The sequence below is a fragment of the Pelodiscus sinensis genome, chromosome 14 (assembly GCF_049634645.1).
Source record: "Pelodiscus sinensis isolate JC-2024 chromosome 14, ASM4963464v1, whole genome shotgun sequence".
Taxonomy (NCBI): domain Eukaryota; kingdom Metazoa; phylum Chordata; order Testudines; family Trionychidae; genus Pelodiscus; species Pelodiscus sinensis.
This window is the reverse complement of record NC_134724.1, coordinates 38,603,751-38,623,557: the sequence shown is the minus strand read 5'-3', so window position 1 is coordinate 38,623,557 and position 19,807 is coordinate 38,603,751. Positions and strand designations below refer to the sequence as shown.

General features: G+C 44.6%; 2 protein-coding genes across 2 annotated transcripts in view; one reads left to right on the top strand and one right to left on the bottom strand.

Annotated features, from left to right (window-relative positions):
- Positions 1–19,807, top strand: part of NPTN (neuroplastin) — a 70,426-nt gene that overhangs the window by 42,209 nt on the left and 8,410 nt on the right. The window contains exons 4-5 of the mRNA XM_075897570.1: positions 9,877–10,010; positions 13,139–13,412. Coding sequence (XP_075753685.1) covers positions 9,877–10,010; positions 13,139–13,412 — 408 coding nt within the window. The remainder of the gene's footprint in view (positions 1–9,876; positions 10,011–13,138; positions 13,413–19,807) is intronic.
- The window catches only part of REC114 (REC114 meiotic recombination protein), a 111,061-nt gene continuing 106,616 nt past the window's right edge, over positions 15,363–19,807 (bottom strand). Inside the window, exon 7 of the mRNA XM_075897569.1 lies at positions 15,363–15,794. The gene's annotated coding sequence lies outside the window, so the exon portion shown is untranslated. The remainder of the gene's footprint in view (positions 15,795–19,807) is intronic.

Sequence of the window (19,807 nt, the reverse complement as noted above, 5' to 3'; positions counted from 1 at the left end):
TTCCTGTCTTCTCTCTGGGGCCTCTTTGTTGTTAGTCCCCTCCGGGCATGTCCACACCATCTTTCATGCGCGTGATACTCCCTTGAGAGATTTCCTTTGTGTGAGGATATCTCAATGAAGAGTTGCCAAGTGAGTGTAACTTTCTCCATCCACAGTCATCACGGTCACTCACCTGTTGTGCAAAGGCTTCTGAAGGCACATCTTTTGGTTCACTGGATTCCAGGAACCTGCACCCCAATGCGACTGCTCTTGCAATGTAGAGTGGTAACTTCACTGTCCCATTTTCCACTCAGTATTCCCAGATGGTATGAACCCTGCAACTAACATAAACCAGTTCAGGTTGCTATGGCTCTGGATTTCTCTCTGGGGTCTTCATTCCACTGGTTGCAAGGTATGGATCCAGACTGGAGAGATATTAGATGCTGGCATTGGTTTCTCAGTTATTCTCCTAGCCATTTAACAGTTGTATAAATGACTTCAGAGCCTACAGCTAGACTTGGTGCATTATTAAAATGCAGATTAGAGCTTGGACAGTCAGAAGAAAAGCCAGATAAATAGTCTGCAAGGTACAAAATCCTCACAATCCACTATGTAAATCTCACTCCCTTCACGTTTCGTAGTGGTCTTGGCCTTTACCTTGCTCTGTCTTATATTGGGTCCCTGAACTTACATTGAAGGGGTTCGTTTTCCAGCCCATCCTACTTCCGTCTCAGACCTCATTAAAAAGGGCAAAGCTTTGTCCATTGTGGTTCCAGGCCTAATGGCAAGTGACAAGAAAAGACAGATCATTGTCTTCTAAATGGGTTATTAGTTTTTTTGGCATCCCTTGCCAGTTGTATAGGGGTAGATTCTGGCTGCAACAATTTGATATGTTCCTGTGGTGTTACACACGAAAGGCCTTTGGCAAGGGCAGAGAGACTGTTGATGGATACATCAGGAACTTCTCTGACCCCTGGCTGAAGATGCTGTATGGCTGAGCTACTGAAAGCGCAAGAGGAAAGTGGAGGTAACAGACTGTGCTGTCTAAGAGGCAACTTCCTGAGGCTCAAAACTATTGCCATGTTAAAAAGATTGTTCTGATCAAGATGCATGAAAAAAATATTGTCAAATGTCTATCTCTGTTCAGAGTTGCTTTTGCAGTGGGCCCTGAGAGAGTCTTTATGTAAAGACCTAGTCTAGAGAGAGTGGATTTTTGTTAAAAGTAGGTTGTTATGCTCATAAGGAGAAAGTGGTGATGAGCTCTCTGACATATATAAAATTAGAAAAACTAGTGTAATTAGGAAGGTAAAAGGGCATTCTGTGTGGGAGGGGAGAGGGGAAAGAGAAAAGAAATTCACTGCAAATCAAAAGTTTCAGAGGGGTAGCCATGTTAGCCTGTAATAGAAAAAAAGTCTCTAAGGTGCTGCAGGACTATTCACTGCAAATCAAGAGTCTGTGAAATGTGAGCACAGACTTGGTATGTAAAATCCCATTTGATCAGTTAACCAGTTAAGTGGGGGCAGATGGGGGGCTGCTCCAGCCAGGTTATGCCACTGGTTAACCATAATTGATAAGCATCACCTGGTAAGGGTAATGCTAACCAATTAACCATTCACATTCCTACCATGGACACACAACTCTAAGACTATAAGTTCTATTACTTGAATCAAGTTAAATAGAAGGTTGTGCCCTGTTTAGTGAGCCTGTTCCCCAGGATTTAGACTGGCTATGATTTTATACCTCTTATTCTTGATTTACTGTGACTTCACTTAACTTGCTAAATAATTATTGCTTTACTTAAAGTACCCTTGGAATTAGGCTGCTCTTGGGGGTGACCCTTACAAACTGTTCCCAGAGAGAAAAGAAGCTGCTTTTGCTTTGTGAAGGGGCAAAAGATGGCAAGCCTAGAGCACTCTGTCTAAAGATGCAGCATGGGGCAGTGCATGCCCCAGAAGGGTTGTCATTGTGCTGCTCAAGGACAGTTACAGACAGGGAAACCTGTGCTACTGAGGAGCGGCAGAAACAGGGTTGTGGTTTCACAGGGAAAACTCTTTTATCTTCTGGAATGAATCATCGGTACAAAGGATAGAGGCAGAAAAATAGTTAATTCTATAACGGCTCGTCATGAATAATTGCTCAGCCACCAGTATTTAATCAGTCAGTACCAATTATAAATGAATGGCCATTGAGCGCCGTTCTCAGGAGAAGCTATGCTTGCTGATTGCACAGCAGCCAGTAACTTGAGAGGACTCACTGACCCTTTACTGAAGGCACTTCTGGCAATGTCATGATGATCATTCCTAGATCAGTAAGCATTAAACGTCTGCAAGCCGACTTGGGGAGGATGAGAACTGCTAAATATCCTGCAAACTGTGGCCAGCACCTTTTTTTTTTTTTTTTTTTTTTTAAGTTGAAGGAAAACTGATAACTTTGTCCACTATAAATTAGATTTCCTATGTAGTGACCATGCAGGACTGGATTTAGGAGAGTTAGTTTAACTGCACAACCAATGTCTTAGAACTGTGTGGAAATTGAGGTATGAAAATCCACATCCCTGAGTGATGCAGTTAAGCCAACCTATCTTTGGTGTGGCCAGGAAAATTCTCCTATTAATCTTGTTGCTGTTGTTAGGGAGCTCGGTTACCTACATCTGTTGGAGGACCCCTTTCATCAGCATAGACAGCATACTCCCTGAGGGGCTACAGTGGTCCAGCTGCAGTATTTTAGATGTAGGTTAAGTGTTTGGCTTGTACCCAGTGACATTGCCAGGATGGCTCAGGTGGGTAGGCAATGAGGGTGGAGATAGAAGCAATGGGGCTGCCTCTTCCTCCCCCCCCCATTAGCCTTGGGGGAGAGAGGAGGAGATGCTCTAGATAGGGGGACCCCATAAAAATGTGCATCCTCCACCTGTTCTGCTCCTCTTCCCCATCAGCTGCTTGTGCCTTGTCCCTTTCTTCCTGCTGGGGAGGGGGATGGGGCGTGTCCTGCTCTGCTCGCTAGGAGCTCCTGTGGGAGAGTGGGGTCGGGGCACAGGGGCTTGCCCCACTGCCCAATGCTGCAGCTGGGGAGCACAATAGGGTGCGGCGCTTGCCCTGCTCCCCCTGCCCAGTGGTCGCTCCTGCCAGGGACTGGGATCAGGGCCTAGGGGCTTGCAAGCACCTGACTCCACACCTTGGCAGGAGCGCCAGGCAAGTGGAGTGGAGCAAGCTCCCGACCAACCCTGCTGCCAATGCTCAGCTGGAGCACCGGGAGGAGCGGGGCAAGCGCCTACACTGCAGCAGGAACAGAACCGGGGTGGAGGACTAGACTTAAATCTTCCTAGGAATTTAAAAAGATGCGTAACCTGGGTCTTTACCCTAACGGGCTGAGTAGTATCTGTGGCTGTTTACTGCAGGTGTACCTACCTCTGTGTCTGGCTGGGTACTTTTAGCAGTGTCTCACCCACACATGTTCTCTCCCTGGGCTATCTAGCACTGCGCCACACTCCTCTGCCTTTGGCCTGAGAGAGAGCTTTGAGTCCAAGTGAAAAATGATTTGTGAATTTCATTCCCCGATGATGGTGTTGCTAGAAGTGTTGCAGTTAGGTTAATTATTTCTATTTGAAAACAAAAAAAATTATCTCCCTGTCCTTAGGGCCCCCCCCCACTCCCCAATCTCTTCCCTTTGGGAAGTGAAGCCTGAAAAGGGTGCGCCTGGCTACCTGGATTTGAATGCGGTCTGTCCTGCAGAGAAGCTCTTAGTCAGTAATAGCTATTCATGCTGCATTGGCTGCCTTCAAGTTCCATGTACCACACACGTGCCCTTTCTGCCTGGAATTAAAATCAAAGGCAAGAAGAAACGGTGAACTGAAGTTCAGACTCCTCACAGTGGAATGTTCACTTGGAGCAGCCTCCAGACCTGGAACTTTTCTCTGCACGCTGTCCTGACAAGCCCAGTGGCATCAGCCTCTCCGTGCAGCATTCTTCCCTGGCTGCAAGGAAGAAATCGAATGACTCCTCTCAGAAAAATCCAAAAAAGCAGGTTCCAGATGAAAAATACTGACCAGGAAAGAGATCCACAGCCAAGTTGACACCTGGGAACTGATGAGGCCATAGGCTCAAGTACTGGTGCTGCTGTTAAACATACAGATGGGAAGGGCATAGGACATGAGCGAGTCCATGTTACATACACTTGATGTCAGAAGAGCGTTGGCCTTCTGTTTGGATAGCACTAAATCTTTCAGAAAATCTCCTAGATCAGTGTTCTTCAGTGGACTGGCATGCCTCCTCAAGATCTGACACAGTTTAGGAAAGCAGCAAGCTCTGGAATCAGGTTTAGAAACAGTGTCCTGGACACTTCCTTTCTATTGCAGAGAAATCGAAAGGCTCCTGAAACTCTTAAGAAAAGACTCTCTAGATGGATATTGGACTGCATTACCTATAGCTATCATAACCACAATCTTCAATCTCCATCCAGAGTTTAAACTCTTTCCATAGGCTGCCGGCACAGAAAGGAATCTTTTCTCCAAAACATTCCCATCACAGAGGTATGCAGAGCAGCGTCTTGGCCATTTGCTGAACATTGCCCGTGAGTTAGCATCCAGTGCCATATTTGGCTCTGCTGTATTATCATTTGTATTAGACTTTGCTCCAAAGCCCCACCCCTCCATCAGAAGTACTGTACAATGGAGTACCCCATGGGACTTGCTTTGAAGAAGTTACTCAGTTGAGCAGTAATGATTTTTTGAGATGTGTGTCCCGGTTGGTTGCTCCACTATCCTCCCCCTTTGACTTCAGAGCTCTTAACAATGTGTTCTGTGGTAGAGAAGGAACTGAGGGTACATCTACACTACAGTGTTGTTTTGAAATATCTTATTTGGAAATAGTGATGGAAATGTAGCTGTGGTGAATGTAGACTCCAGCTATCTTACCCATTACAAAGATAGCTTCCCCAATTATCACCTCTAATACTATTAACTCACAGACATCTACCCTTCCCCACTTCTAATATCATTAACTCACAGGCATTCACCTTCTTCCCCCCCGCATCCTCCTTCTGTTCTGAAATGTGATTTGTCCTTTTCATATGTGATCATTTTTTTTAATTGTATCCTTTGGTACATATGGCTGTGACTATTTTCTTCCACTATTTGATCTGAGGAAGTGGGTCTGGCCCACGAAAGCTCATCATCTAATAAACCATCTTGTTAGTCTTTAAAGTGCTACATTGTCCTGTATTTTATTTGGAAATAGTTATTTCGAAATAACGTGTCTACACACAAAATGCATTTTGAAATAATGCATCCACACTGATAGGATGCTGAATCGCATTTAAGGCCGGCCAGAACTGGTTCTGGCAGGGCATCAGGTCAGCCAACCTTGTGTGGCTGCTGCTTGAGGTTGCTGCTTGAGGTTATCTGAGACCTGTGCTTAAAGGGACACCCCCCCTTCCCCCCCGATAGCTGGTTCTAAGGTTTCCCTGCTTGCTTGCCTACCTCGCTGATTTTTTTTTTTCTCTGTGCGCTCTGGTTGACCTCACTCAGGACATCACAGCACTCTGCAGCATGGAGCCGGAGCCGCTCCTGGGCACCCTGGTGCTTCTCCTGGACGTGTTGTTGAGAACCTGGCAGCACATTCTGCAGGCAGTAACAGTCTCCCTAGTGTGCCCCAGTGGGGACTTGTGCCTCATTCCTCCCTCATGTCCTTCCACTTACTCCTCCCTAACCCCCCTTCCTGCTGTACAATAAAAGACGTGTTCATTACAACAAAGCCTCTTTATTGAACAAAACTGGGGTGGGGGGTAGGGGATGAAACTGGGGTGAAAGAAGGTTGGAGAGGGGAGGGTAGAGGGGGAAACCTGGGAGGAGGGAGCTGGCAGGGGGGAGGCAATGGGCCAAAGAGGAAAGGCTCAGGGTTGGGGGTCTTGCTGGCCCAACTGTCTCCGAGCACCATGAGTGTGGGGGCCTTGGTGTCCTTGGGGGTGTGGGGAAGGTGGGGAGGAAGAAGCGGGAGGGGGAGGAGGAGTGGTAGCTGGGGAGGCAGCAGGGGCTGGAGCAGCAGCAGCAGGCAGCAAGCTCTGCCCTAGGGTCGATGACCAGAAGTCGTAGTGCTGCTGAAGAGAACTACAGTAGATCACAAATTGAATGGGTCACCATTGGGTGATGCAATTGCAAAAAAGCAAATGTATTTCTTGGGTGGATTAACAAGCATGTATGTAAAACACAAGAGGTCATTCTTTCACTGTACTTCGCATTTGATGAAGCCTCCACTGGAGTACTGTGTCCAAAGCTGGGAGTGACACTTTATTTTGTCCACATTTTTTTCTAGAGTCCAGAGGAGCGCAACAAAAGTAGTTTAGAAAACCTGACCTATGAAGAAAGGTTAAATCATCTGGACACATTTAGTCTCAAGGAAAGATGACGGGGGGGGGGGGGGGAGGGGGAGGAAGGGAAGGAAGGAGGACATCATAAAAGTCTTCAAATACATTTGGAGCTCAGTGATCAATTGTTTTCAGTGTCCTGAGAACATAGGACAAGAAATAATGGCTTAATCAGTAGAAAGGCAGAGTTAGGATGGATATTAGGAAAAACTAAATAGTTCTGGAACAGGCTTTCCAAGGAGGTTGTGGAATCCCTATCACTTGTGGTTTTTAAGTACAGGCTGGACAAACACCTGTCAGGAATAGTCCAGGTTTACTCGCTCCTGCCTCAGTGCAGGAGGCTGGACTAGATGATCTCCCTTGGTCCCTTCCAGCCCTACATTTCTAGGATTCTGTTGCTAAATCCCTGGTTGATGTGAACCAGTGTGGTCTGTGCTGCTTAATTGCAATCTGCCCATTAAAATACAACTGCCAGTTGGCCAAGCCACTTGGGCAGAATAAGCATTGGGTTAATGGCTCAGCCAGAGCTGAACACCAGCTGGCACAGGAGGCTCTGGAATATTAATATTGCATGTCATGCTTCCTTGCGAGGCTGCATGCTAGAAATAGTCTTTGTCTAGCGGGATTAGAAATGGCTGTTGCGTAACTACCTCCAGCAGTAAAGTAGAATGTATCCTTGTCACATATGCTGTCTTTGGGTAACCCAGCACAAATGTCCTCTCCTTAAAGGAATGTAATTATCTCCTGACTCCAGCAGAGTTCCAGGTCACCTTGCAGCTAGAGTGATCATCCTAGAAACTTCTCTTCTGCCCCTCCCCTCCTTATTCCTCAACAGGTGGTTGCTGCAGTAAAAGTGGGTCAGCATTAGCAATGTTCATTGACTGCACCTTCCTCCTCTGCAAGACTTGCCTTTTGCTTTCTTTCTGATATATGGCTGTGAAAAGCTTTGTGCTGACAGATGGAGAGGTTGCTGTTTAAGCCGATGAATCCTGTTTCTCCTTTTCCTAATGGGAGTAATTTACAGTCACTCAATAATCCTGTGATTTCAGCTTTGGAACTGTCACCTTGTCACCTGCTAGCTTTTCTCTTCTGCTCCTCCCTCCTGCCTGTTCTATTTTGTGAAGTGAGATGTAATCCCTGCATCTCACATTCTTGGTGCCCAACACAGGAATGTCTTTAGGGCTCACCATGACTGCTTGGCCTTAGCTTCATTTCCCTGTTGCTAGCTTCCAATTTAGCAGGAAGGAGGTGACCTGTGTGTCAACTGAGTGGCCCATGATGGTTCTGACATGCTGCACAGGCCCTTGTCTATTGTCTACCCCCCTTTAGAGCTCTGCTCTGAGAACTGGACTTTCACCCAGTAGAGGAGACTCCTTATTCCTGCTGGAGACTGTGGTGTGTCCACAGAGGAGATTGTAAGTGGGCAGTGAGCCTAGTATCACTCCATGGCTGTGCAGAGCGCACAGAGTTTTCTTGTAGCTGTTCAGAGTTTCTTCAACATGGAAACCCCCTCTTTCCCGTTTTCTGACTGTTTAGTGCCGATCATGGTCTCAGGTAATGCCTGGAATCACTATAACTGAGCGAGGAAAATGTTGCTAGCACCCTTCTTTAGTTTTTGTGCATTTGATAGATTGCGTCCAAGGGACAGTCTCATGGTTTATCCTGTATAAATAAGCAGTTTTTCCCTGCTGAAGAGACTACATTGAAATCAGAGGTGAAAACCCCTTTACTGTTTTAAAGGATTGTTTTTAAACTCTTAGAGCATCCTACTTAAAATGGGGACCAGAAACTTGCAGAACTTCTTCATATTTGTAAATAATAATAATAAAAAAAATCTAGTTGCCAGTATTCCTCTATTGGAGAGTGAGCCTTTTTCAGGTTAACTCAGTGGCCCCCAAACTTTTTACCTTGTGTTCCTGGTGCTGGGGCCAGGAGAGGGGCCTGGGTGGGGGGGGGCACAGATGGTGTGAGGAACTGAGGTGGGGCCTCGGATAGCGGTGGGGCTGTTAGTGAAGTGAGGGGTCAGCAGCCAGGAAAGGCCTGGCTGCAGGGCTGGCAATTGGCCCAGGGGTAGAGTTGAGCTGCTCCTTTCCCTGTCTCTTCTTCCCTCCCCCTCCCCCCCCATAGGGGTTGGCTCAGGCCCCAGATGTGCCCTCCCTTTGTTTCTTTGTATTTTCCACCCCCGGGAAGGCATGCTCCGCAGTTCAGGGACTTCTGGGTTAACGTTTACCTTTCCTAGGGGTTGTAGCCAGTGTAACCGGCTGTACTAAACAAATCCTATGCAGTAATAGCTATGCATCATATCTGCTGGAAGGTAGCAGCATGTTTTGGTCACTCAAGAATGTGGAACTGGGAGTCAGGGGTTCCTGACTCCAAAGCCTGAGTCTGCCACTGAACTTGCTGAGTGGCCTTGAGCAAGCCATTAATTTTTTTTTCTCCCATGTTCTAGATGGACAATCTCTGTGCAACTCTGTCTAGTAGGATTAATGCTTGTAAAGGCTTTAATGAGAACTGCTATTTAAGTGCCAAAAACTATCTGAATGGGAGCACACCTGTGATGCTGCCCTAGCAATAAAAATCAGCTGATTGGTTCCTTCTCTGGAAGGAGATACTAGCTTGGGTCTTGCAGTGACCTCGATCTACTATTCTGATCTCGCGTCTTACAAATAAATAGGATCAATTTGTCTCTTTCCCTTCCAAACAGAACTTGAGAAACCTAGCCTTATACAAGCAGCCCATTTAAACAATAGGAAATACTGCTTGAGTGGTATAGGGCAAAAGAACTGTCATCTGATACTAGATGCTTCTCATTGTGGCTGAGAAGTATTTTCACAATAAACTGCATTATTTGCCAGTAAAGAGCAGATTCAGTTTCTGCTGACCAGTCATTTTGGAGGTCTTGTTTATTCACTTGCTGAACTGACTTGAATAATCAAATATATCTAGCTTCCTAAACTCACTGTCAGCTGCATGTGTGCTATGTGGAACTCAGGTTTTCTACCCTTCTGTGGAGAGTGGAAGGAGAAAGTGGCAAAGGAATCTTTGCACTTGAGTGAGACCTGGAATAATGTCCAGTTTCTGGGGTCCACTGCTGGAGCAGTTGGCTGGGATGTGGCAGGATTAACAGATCACTGCCCAGCAGTCACATAGCAGGCCACGTGTAACATAATTAGGCTAGCAAGTGAATGGCTCTAAAGGTGGTGGTCCGTTACACACCAACCCATCTGCCAAGTGAAGGGTCAGCTCAGGCAGTCCACTGATCCATTCTAATCTCTCAAGGTGTTACAGTGCAACAGGCTGCAGTGGCAAAACTGGCAAAGAGATGGTAACAGTGTTATTTAGAAACGAGTTGTCCTGTAGCACCTATCAAAAAAAATCGTATCATGAGCTTTCATGGTCAAAACCCTGATGACTCTGCTCATCTTTGCCACTTTGGGGATTTTATAATTAAAGTATCTGTTCAAGCTCTCAGAGCTTGAAATAAACACTCTCTAGAAAGAAATGGTTTGTAAATGCAGAACTTCTTTTTGTGTTTTGTAGCTGTTCCTGATATCACTGTCCACAAGCGAAGTGAGAACAAAAATGAAGGACAAGAGGCAATCATGTATTGCAAGTCTGTGGGCTTCCCCTATCCTGACTGGGTATGGCGGAAGAAGGTCAATGGAGTATTTGTGGTGAGTGAGAGCCATAATGTGAATATGTAGGCCTGAATTAGCCTGCTGAAGTTTCTGATAGGAGACAGAATCTTTATTTCCCAGTGTTAGGGCACACTAATGCCTTGTAACTTCTTTGAAGAACTGATTTCAGTAGGAAGGCGTCTGTTTGAATCTACCTCACTGAAGTTGAAATGATTTCTTTAGTAAAGTAATTCTGCTTAAAGTTTGTAGCTGAAATACTGATAGCTTTAAAAAAATTGTCTCCTTTGTTTCTGTTCTCCATTCCTGTGCAAACAAAGCTGCTTGTTACATTGCTGCTGGGTGTGACCACTAAGCGAACTGCCAAGAACATGGAAGGATGGTGTAATTTGCAGTGGGTAACTTGAACAGGATGCATTGTGAAAGTCCCTTCAGATCTGTTTTTTGTATTCTTAGAACCCATTAATCAGAGAGAAATTGTATTCAGATTTTATCACTGACTTCCATTCTAAGCAGAATCTCCAGTTACCCTTGAAAGCCAGTCTTCCGATTATAGCATGTAAAGAAATGACCCTTGGCATTCACATGTGAGAAGCTACAGCTAAGCTTAGTCATATCTATATTAAAATGCAAGATGAATGTTGATGTCACTGGCTGCTTTAATCTTATGCGCATTCTGTACTATTGTAGTATAGGTGCATTTTATTGCAATGGTGGTAATTAATAAAAACAGTAACACAAGCCATTCCTGGATGGGCGAAGCATCATCCAAAACAGTGCAAACAAGTGTTTTCCCATGATATCTACTAATGTAGATTGATTTTTTTTTTAATTATGAAGCTGACTCATTAGATTCACTGTGAGAGTTGGTGTAAGTTTGGCAATCATATTTTTCTATGTGGATATTGGTCTCTTAGGCAAAAGATTTAGTAAGTGTTGAGATCATAGATGGTCCTGGCTTCTTCACTTTGCCTATGAGTTACAAACATGCTTGTATATAGAAAGAACATCACGATATACCCATAATAGAATGAATTGAAGTGAAAATTTCCCTACGATTTCTTTGACGGTGAAAGCTACATGATAGACCTGTTTTTGGTTTTCCAGAGAAACGAAGTCTAAACTGGACGTGATGCAACTGAATCTGATGCGCATCAATCCTAACTTGTAGTGTTTCTTGTATATCCAGTCCTAGGTCCCTTTCCCTCCAAACTCTACACTTGCACCTTAACCCTAAATTGCAGCACTAAAAGTGTTTGCCAAGTTAGCTGCAGAATCTACAATGTGACAGAATCCTTCTATAGGTTAGATTGAGGCAATACTCAATCAGCACTTTGCTTATGATCTAAGTCACATTAGAACATAACTCTTTGAGGTAAAAGGGCCCAATTAGATGATGATGTAATTTTAAGGAGCAGACTTATATGTCAAAGGTGAGATCTTTCATCCCTGGCACAGAGTGGGCATACATCTACTAGACACCCATACTTGCAAATGACTTAACGAACTGTGCATTGACTTCAGATGGATCTGAACCCAAGTAATAGAATCTATACATTTTAAATGGAAAAATGATACTCAGCAAATGCATCATAGAACAGCAGCATTCTCCCCCCTCCTCCCCTCACTCCTCCCCCTCCCCCCAATCTGAGTCCAGAGACCCAACTAGGCTACTCTCAGAAGTGACTTGATAAAAATGACAGGGGGTATGTCTACACTGCCACCCTAGTTCAAACTAGGGTGGCTAATGTAGGCATTCGAAGTTGCAAATGAAGCCCGGGATTTAAATATCCCGGGCTTCATTTGCATCTTGCTGGGCGCCGTCATTTTTAAATCCCCCTTAGTGAGGACTCCGTGCCCGCGGCTACAAGCGGAACTGAGTAGGTAGTTCGAATTAGACTCTCAAATTTGAACTACTGGTACACCTCGTTCCACGAGGAGTAACAGTAGTTCGAATTAGAGAGCCTAATTCGAACTACCTACTCCGTGCCGCGGGCACGAAGTCCACACTAAGGGGGATTTAAAAATGGCGGCGCCCGGCAAGATGCAAATGAAGGCTGGGATATTTAAATCCCGGGCTTCATGTGCAACTTCGAATGCCTACATTAGCCACCCTAGTTCGAACTAGGGTGGCAGTGTAGACATACCCATAGAAAAAATGTGCAGCTTCACATGACTATCAGATCAGAATGTATTTTACTCACTAGCCTTGCAAATTTCACATAATTCATAGTAATTTCTGATGTTTAGCAAAATCTGTGCAAGCTTATTGCTTAGGGCAGGTCTGCACTGCGGGGTAAAGTCAACCTCGTGAATATCGTAGCTGGAGATGATGCACTATAAGTCAACTTATTGTGGTGTCTGTTTACCTTAAGCTTCTTGTTCCATTGGAATACTGGAGTCAACAGGAGCACTTTCGGTGGCCAATTCAATGGGTCTTCACTAAACCTACTAAATTGACTCCTGTAGATTGATTGCTGCAGCGTTGATGCACCTATACTGGAGACATACCCTTAGAGTTGACAATTGGGATTTGATAGTTTCACTGATGCACAAGCCAGAAAAGAATTCTGTTTATATGATCATGGCTGTGTTCTTGTTGAGTGCCTGACAGTTTTTAAAAAAGAAAGTCGTATAATTTTTGTCATTCCAGTGAGCAAAGTCTGCTGATTTAAGATGCCATTTTTGTATTCCTTTCAGAGCAGAGCTGCATTTGAAGTGCATGCTCTGTAGACTGACTTTAGCTCTCTCTACATTTAAGGAGTTTAAGACAGAGTACTAACATTGGACTCAAGCTGTTGAATATTCTGAAGTAAACCTCTTTGCTTTTACAAGATTCCCTTTAAATTTTCTCAGGCGGCACAATTACTGAATGGAAACTGTATATGTATACTGCAAAGGTGGGGGGACGGTATGCAGCAGCAAGCCTCATAGTAAATAATAGTGTGGATGTTCCCTCTGGGCGCCAAGACCCCCTCCCCCTTGACAAATTTCATGGTCTGGGCTGCTGCCCACGTAGGAATGTCTACACTACTATTCAATTGACTTTACCTCTGAGATTTGCTGGCACAGGTTTTTCTTTGCACTGTAGCTCTACTCTGACAACTTATCACTTGGGCTTACTCAAGAGTTCCCATCCCCCTCTGTTCCCTTTCTTCTTTTTACAGGAAATCAACAACTCCTCTGGCCGATTCTTCATTACAAATAAAGACAATTACACTGAGCTGAGTATCACAAACCTCCAGATAAGTGAGGATCCTGGCGATTATGAGTGCAATGCAACCAATACAATTGGTACTACCTCTGCCACCACCATCCTGCGAGTGCGCAGCCACTTAGCCCCCCTCTGGCCCTTCTTGGGCATACTGGCAGAAATTATCATCCTTATTGTTATCATAGTGGTTTATGAGAAGAGGAAGCGACCAGATGAAGTCCCAGACGGTAAGAGTCTTCTCAAAGCCACTTGTAGAACTTAAGTCATTGGGAGAAAATATTCACTGCAATCCATGAAGAGTTCTGTAAACTTTCATTTCTGCAGCTGTTTTCTCTCCAAATACTAGGCTCTTCACAGTAGTTAGTGCACAGTCATTGCATGAATTCCTATCTTTGCTTGTCCCAGATTCCTCATGCCATGGACTAGGTCAGGGCTACTCAACTTTGGAAGCGCTGGGGGCCACAATGATAGTCACAGCACATGCTGAGTGCCGCAGCTTAAGAGTGGCTGCATATGCATGCAAATATATATGCAGCTAACTTCTTTCATGTTGATGGGCATGAATACAAAGATTAAGGCAAGACTACACAACACGCAGGTCCCATTTAAGTCAGTTCTGTTGATGTTAATAAAATGTAATATTTACCTGATTTCTATCCATATGGCAGCACTTTTAAGGGGCAATGACAGTCCAGGAATTTAACTACTAAAATGCATATAAATAGAAGACGGTTATATTGACTCGCTGTTGTGGAAGCCATGTTCAAAGGATCCCATCCATGGCCCACGAATTGTGTGTTGAGTAGCCTTGGACTAGGTGGACAGTTACTACAGGATCTTTGAAATGTTCATTTTAAAACTGGTAGAACATCCATCTTTCTTCCTGGTTCCAGCTCTTAGATCTGACACTTGAGTCATGCAGCACAGGAGAATAAATTGACCTGAGTTCATGGTGTATCCTTCTAACTATGGCAAACTGTGTGGGACTGAGCAACATGCAGGGATAGGTTTTCAAGTCACATTAAAGAGATCTCAGTTTTGACTTTGAAGGACCACAGGGGGACATTCATTTCTGAGATTTAAATAAGACTCTGGTCTCATAATCTGAGGGGTTTTTTATATCCTGGTCTCTGCTGAAAGCATCTGCAATGTGTTTAACAGTGTGTTTTATATAATTGATGTTACATAATGTAAAAAAGGCATGTTTTGGAGATTTTAGTCTAGCTCTGTCCATTGGCTTAAATTCTAAGTTTAAAGGAACTAGGTTATATGCCTTCCATGCTGGTGGTATGATTTATTAGTTAATATTTGTATAGTACTTAGAAAGGTAGTTTTTATTTTATCCTATTTGAGCTCTTTACACTATTCTCCCTATCTTTAAGGAAGGAGGACAGTTTCAGAGAAGCTGGTGTATGAGACAGACTTTAATGTAACAACCAGTTGTTTACAGTGTTGTCAGTCAAAAGCTTCTTACCCAAGGAGTCCTAGTGAAGAACTTATTGCTCAGGCGAAGGATGCAAGTAATGGATCAGGTGTATAAGTGACCATGCCCATATCATAATTCATTATCATTTTATAATACTGGAGAATCCTTCTCATGTATTAGACAGATACCACAATGCTCCAGTGTACTGTAGCTGGGGAAGTATAACTGATTATTCATAGGTCTTCAGATCTTCGCCTACTGGGGTGAACACTTCTGAGCCCAATGATTAACTTCTCTGCAAAGTTGGAACGAAAATAGCTCTACCATAACGGAGTAATACTGTAGAGAACCGGAAGTCTTAATTAATATTTTTTTATTATAAAGAGTCTTGTATCAAAATAGCAGAGGCTGGAAAATTTTAGTCTGATCAAGAGAAATGCATACTGGATTCTTAGAAAGCTTGCTTTAGTTCAACCAAGTTATGTGAATGTAAAAACGCCTACAAAGCAGGTACAGAGACTTTGCTAAGCTTGCTAGAAATGTGCATGGGGCATAAAATAATTACACAGTGATGCATACTCACTGATAGTGTAGTTATGGGTGGCAGTATAAAACTCTAATCCCACAAGGTGGCTATAAACCAGCCCACAAAACTTTACATGTGTGATGATAAACTTTTATTTTTAAAACTCTTTTTTACTAGTCTCTTTCTGTGTTTACAAACCTCTTTGTTTATGCAGTTGGTGGGAGCCAAAATAGCCTGTGATATAATCCTATCTTTTCCATTGGTGGCCTTTCATAATTCATTGTACTGCGAGACCCTTTATCTAATGAGGGCTGACCACGGTTACAGTAAAATTAACACTTGCTGTTTGGTATGGAAACAGTCTTGGAAATTGGTTTTAATTTTGTCAAGTTACAAGCATTTGTAATATTATCTTAAATTCATTAAGTGTTCACCTAAAATGATGATTGAACTTAAGCTATCATGAAGTGTTCTCATTTGGTTTGGCCATTCTTTTCAAATGCCTGAAGAATCCAAAATCATCTTCAGTGGAGACATTCTGGTAATGGTGAGCTAGAAAGTTGAGAATTGAATTTGCTGGTTTTATTGGCTGTTCTCAAGCCATGTAAACTTGAGGCCTTGGAGAGGTTCCTCTTCTCCCTCTTTCCACTTCCTTTTCTAGGGGAGGAAATTAAATTTAAGTATCTACATATGTGTGTGTCATTATGGCTACCTAGATAAAGGAAGTCCATCAGCTTGAAAACCACTCAATTGACAGTTAAGTTTTGGGTCAGACGTGTCCTGGAGTATCCTGGCTAGTCCTGTGCTTTTATAGTCATACCATAACATTTTTCTTTGCTGCTACTATGGAAAAGACCAACACAAGTAAGGGGAAGTGACTGTACACACAGTGCTGTCACATGTACATGTTAAAGTGAAGAACCAGAAGTCACTGATCTTTGAGCTTTCAGTTATATTAAACAAAATATTTGAGAAGCAGTTTTTAAACTGACTGCTCCTTTGAACACTAACATCATAAAATGTGAAAGTTAAAGTTGAACATCAACTATGCTTTTGTGAGAGCCATTTGCACTGAACTATCAATTACATCTAAAAATAATGAAATATCATACTCTTCCCACATTCCTGTCTAAGTGCTAAAGAGTTGTATTTATCCTGCTATAAAAGTTAATATTGACCCTTGTGTACTATATGCCAGATAATTTTGTAGCATTTCATTAATGCATCTTCCTCTAACTGATTATTTTAACACCTGGCAACACAACTGTGATCCCTAATCTGCAGTGGCTATCCATTTATTTTCTTGGGTCTGTTTTAAGGTGTTGGTTTTGACCTGTGTAGTCCTAAATCACTTGGGGTATGTCTACACTACAGCGCTAATTCGAACTAACTTAATTCGAATTAGTTAATTCGAACTAAGCTAATTCGAACTAGTGCATCTAGACCTAAAAACTAGTTCGAATTAGCATGTCCCCATTGAGCGGACCCTGAACAGAAGTTAAGGCTGGCCGGAAGCAGTGCCAGCAGGGCATCAGGTTAGGACTTAGAGCGTGGAGCTGCTGTCTCAGGCTAGCTGAGGGCTGTGCTTAAAGGGACCCGACCCTTCCCCCTTCCTCCCCCCCGGACAGACAGTTCTCAGGGTTCCCTGCTTGCTTGTCTGCCTCGATGAGGGACAGCAAAACAGTCCTGGCTTGGTGCCATGAGTGCCCACACTCGGCCATCAGCCCGGCTGCACTTGCCCCAGGCTGCCGTCCGGGGGGGGGGGGGGGGGGGTCAGTCAGGGGTCTGCAGGAGAGTTTCCACCCCGAGGAGACTGCAGAGCCACCCCAGTCCTCCCCATCGGGGGCTCGTACCCCATTCCTCCCTCACCTCCTTCCACTTACCCCTCCCTAGCCTCTCTTCCTGACGTAAAAAATAAAGGACACGTGTGTTCAAAAATAGAAACTCTCTTTATTTAACCAAACTGGGGGAGCCTGGGAAAAGAAGGTGGGCGAGGGAAAGAGAGGATGGGAAGGGGAGGGGGAAACCTGGGAGGAGGGAGCTGGAAGGGGGAAGCCAGGGGAAGAAAGAGGAGGGGAAGTATAAAACTATGGTACGCCATATCTTCAGTACTGTGTACAGATGTGATCTCCTCACCCCAGAAAAGATATTATGGCCTTGGAAAGGGTTCCGAAAAGGGCAACTAAAATTATCAGGGGTTTGGAACAGGTCCCATATGAAGAGAGGCTAAAGAGACTGGGAGTTTTCAGCTTACAAAAGAGGAGACTGAGGGGGGATATGATAGAGGCCACCAAATGAAATGAATGGGTAGCAGGCTTCAAACTAATAACACAGTTCTTCTTCACAAGGCAAATAGTCAACCTGTGGAACTCCTTGCCGCAGGAGGCTGTGAAGGCTAGAACTAGAACAGAGTTTAAAGAGAAGTTAGATAAAGTCATGGAGGTTGGGTCCATGGAGTGGTATTAGCTAGTGGGTAGAAATGGTGTCCCTGGCCTCTGTTTGTGGAAGGCTGGAGATGGATGGCACGAGACAAATAGCTTGGTCATTGTCTTCAGTCCATCCCCTCCAGGGTACTTAGTGTTGTCCGCTGTCGGCAGACAGGCTACTAGGCTAGATGGACCTTTGGTCTGACCGAGTACGGCCATTCTAAGCTCAGGGCTCAGGGTCGGGGGTCTCACTGGACCACCTTGATTTTCATGCAAACCTGCTCTTGGGTGGCCAGGCTGGCAGCTATCCTGCCCTAGACGGCCACTTTCCTGTGCCTAGTGCGGACGTCGTGGACGTTGGAGACCTCCCCCCAAACCTGGATGAGGTCCATGATCTCCGCACTAGACCAGGCGGGCGCCCGCCTCTTGCGGTCCCAGGCAGGCTCCTGGGAGCTGCCAGCTTGGTCCCGGGAAGAGGCGGAGGGCTGGGTGGCAGCGGGTGGCTGGCTCGTGCCATGCTAAGTGCAGGGTCTACTGGCAGGCTTGCACCTGGCACGGGCATCGTAGCCAGACCGTGCTGCTTTAAGGGCTCCAGGGCCGGGAGGGGGGCAGACAAGTTTCCCTGGTTGTGCCCAGAGTGGCCACCAGGGCAAGCTGGGAAGGGCTAGCCTCCCACTAGTTCGAATTAAGTGGCTACATAGCCCTTAATTCGAACTAGGCGTTAGTCCTCGTAGAATGATGTTTACCTAGTTCGAATTAAGCGCTCCGCTAGTTCAAATTAAGTTCAAACTAGCGGTTTGCCTGTATAGTGCCTATGAAAGTTAATTCGAACTAACGGCTGTTAGTTCGAATTAACTTTGTAGTGTAGACATACACTTGGTTCCTGGCTATCTTCCCCATGTAATGATACAGGTTGAAACTCTCTCATCCAGACACAGCCATCGTCTGGAATGATATTAATTATCCGGATGTTCACTTTTTATGGTCGTGGCCAAGTTTTTTGCAGTCCCATTAAGTTTTACGGCCACCAGTGGCTCTTTGTGTGCTGTAGTTTAGCTCTAATTTATCCCTAAATGTCCTTTAACATCCCAGTAAACAGTGAAAGTGTTGCTAATGCTGTTAGACAAATATTGACCTCCTGTGATCCAGAATATTCCCTCTTTTGGAACCGTTCAGGTACCCAGCTGCTGAACTAGAGGTTTAAACTGTATTATAGCTGTAATCAGTGAAGGTGCTTGTCCTTCCTGGCTTAGCTAAATGGGGGGGTGGGGTTGGTGGCATGAAGGTCTTCAGGGAGTGCCTTTGGCTGTCTCACTATCAGATCTACCAAAAACCTTTCCACAGACTCCATAAGCTGCCTCCTTTCTTGAGTTTGGGCTATTTTATTGCAGGATAGAGTGACTGGTGTCACATTCCTAACAGATTTTCCTGTGAAGTGGCAAGTAGGAGAGGCAGTCAGCAGAACACTTGGAGTGATATGGCCACTTGTGTCTTCACTTGAAAACTGTCCGCCTCATAGTTCACTGAGATCTATACAGACAGTCTTGGTTGCTCCTGGCTACCTATTTTGGCTTCTCCAGGGGCTGCTAGTAGTAAACAGTCTGAGTGTCCCAGCATACCAGACTTTCATCTATAGTCAACCTTCCGATCTGCTCTGTGCTAGTTCAGAGCCAAGGCTTTTTAGTAACTTGCTGGACTCTCTTGAAGCAGATCTCAGAAATGTTAATTTCTTTCCTTGACACATCTGAAGCTGAATGCAAATGAGATCTCTTATATTCCTTCTTGAGGAGAAAGAAACTTCTTTTTTTTCCTCCACTAGAAAATTTCCTATTACAAGGAAAGTCACCAGGGCCATATTCTTGCAACTTTCTTTTTACAGGGCACAAAGCCTGACAAAACAGCTGGAGCAGGATTACTTCAAACTCTTGAATTTTCCTACTAGTTCAGGAGTATATCAGAATTTCCCTCCCTCTCATTACCCTAGCCCACTGTCATCTTCCAGAAATCGGCCTCCTCTTCCCAGGCAATAGGAGTAAGAGTATACTTGAGATTCAGTTCTTCAGAGGTGTGGAAAGTTATGCCATATTCTGTATCTCAAGAGACTAAACCAGCTTCTCAAACAACACAGATCCAAGAGCTCTTAGTGCAAGGGCATACTTTGATAAAGAAGGAATAGGGGCAGGGAGTATCCGTGTTGAAAAGGAAGATTTTAAGTTCTTCCCCAGATTGGCTACTTGATGAATG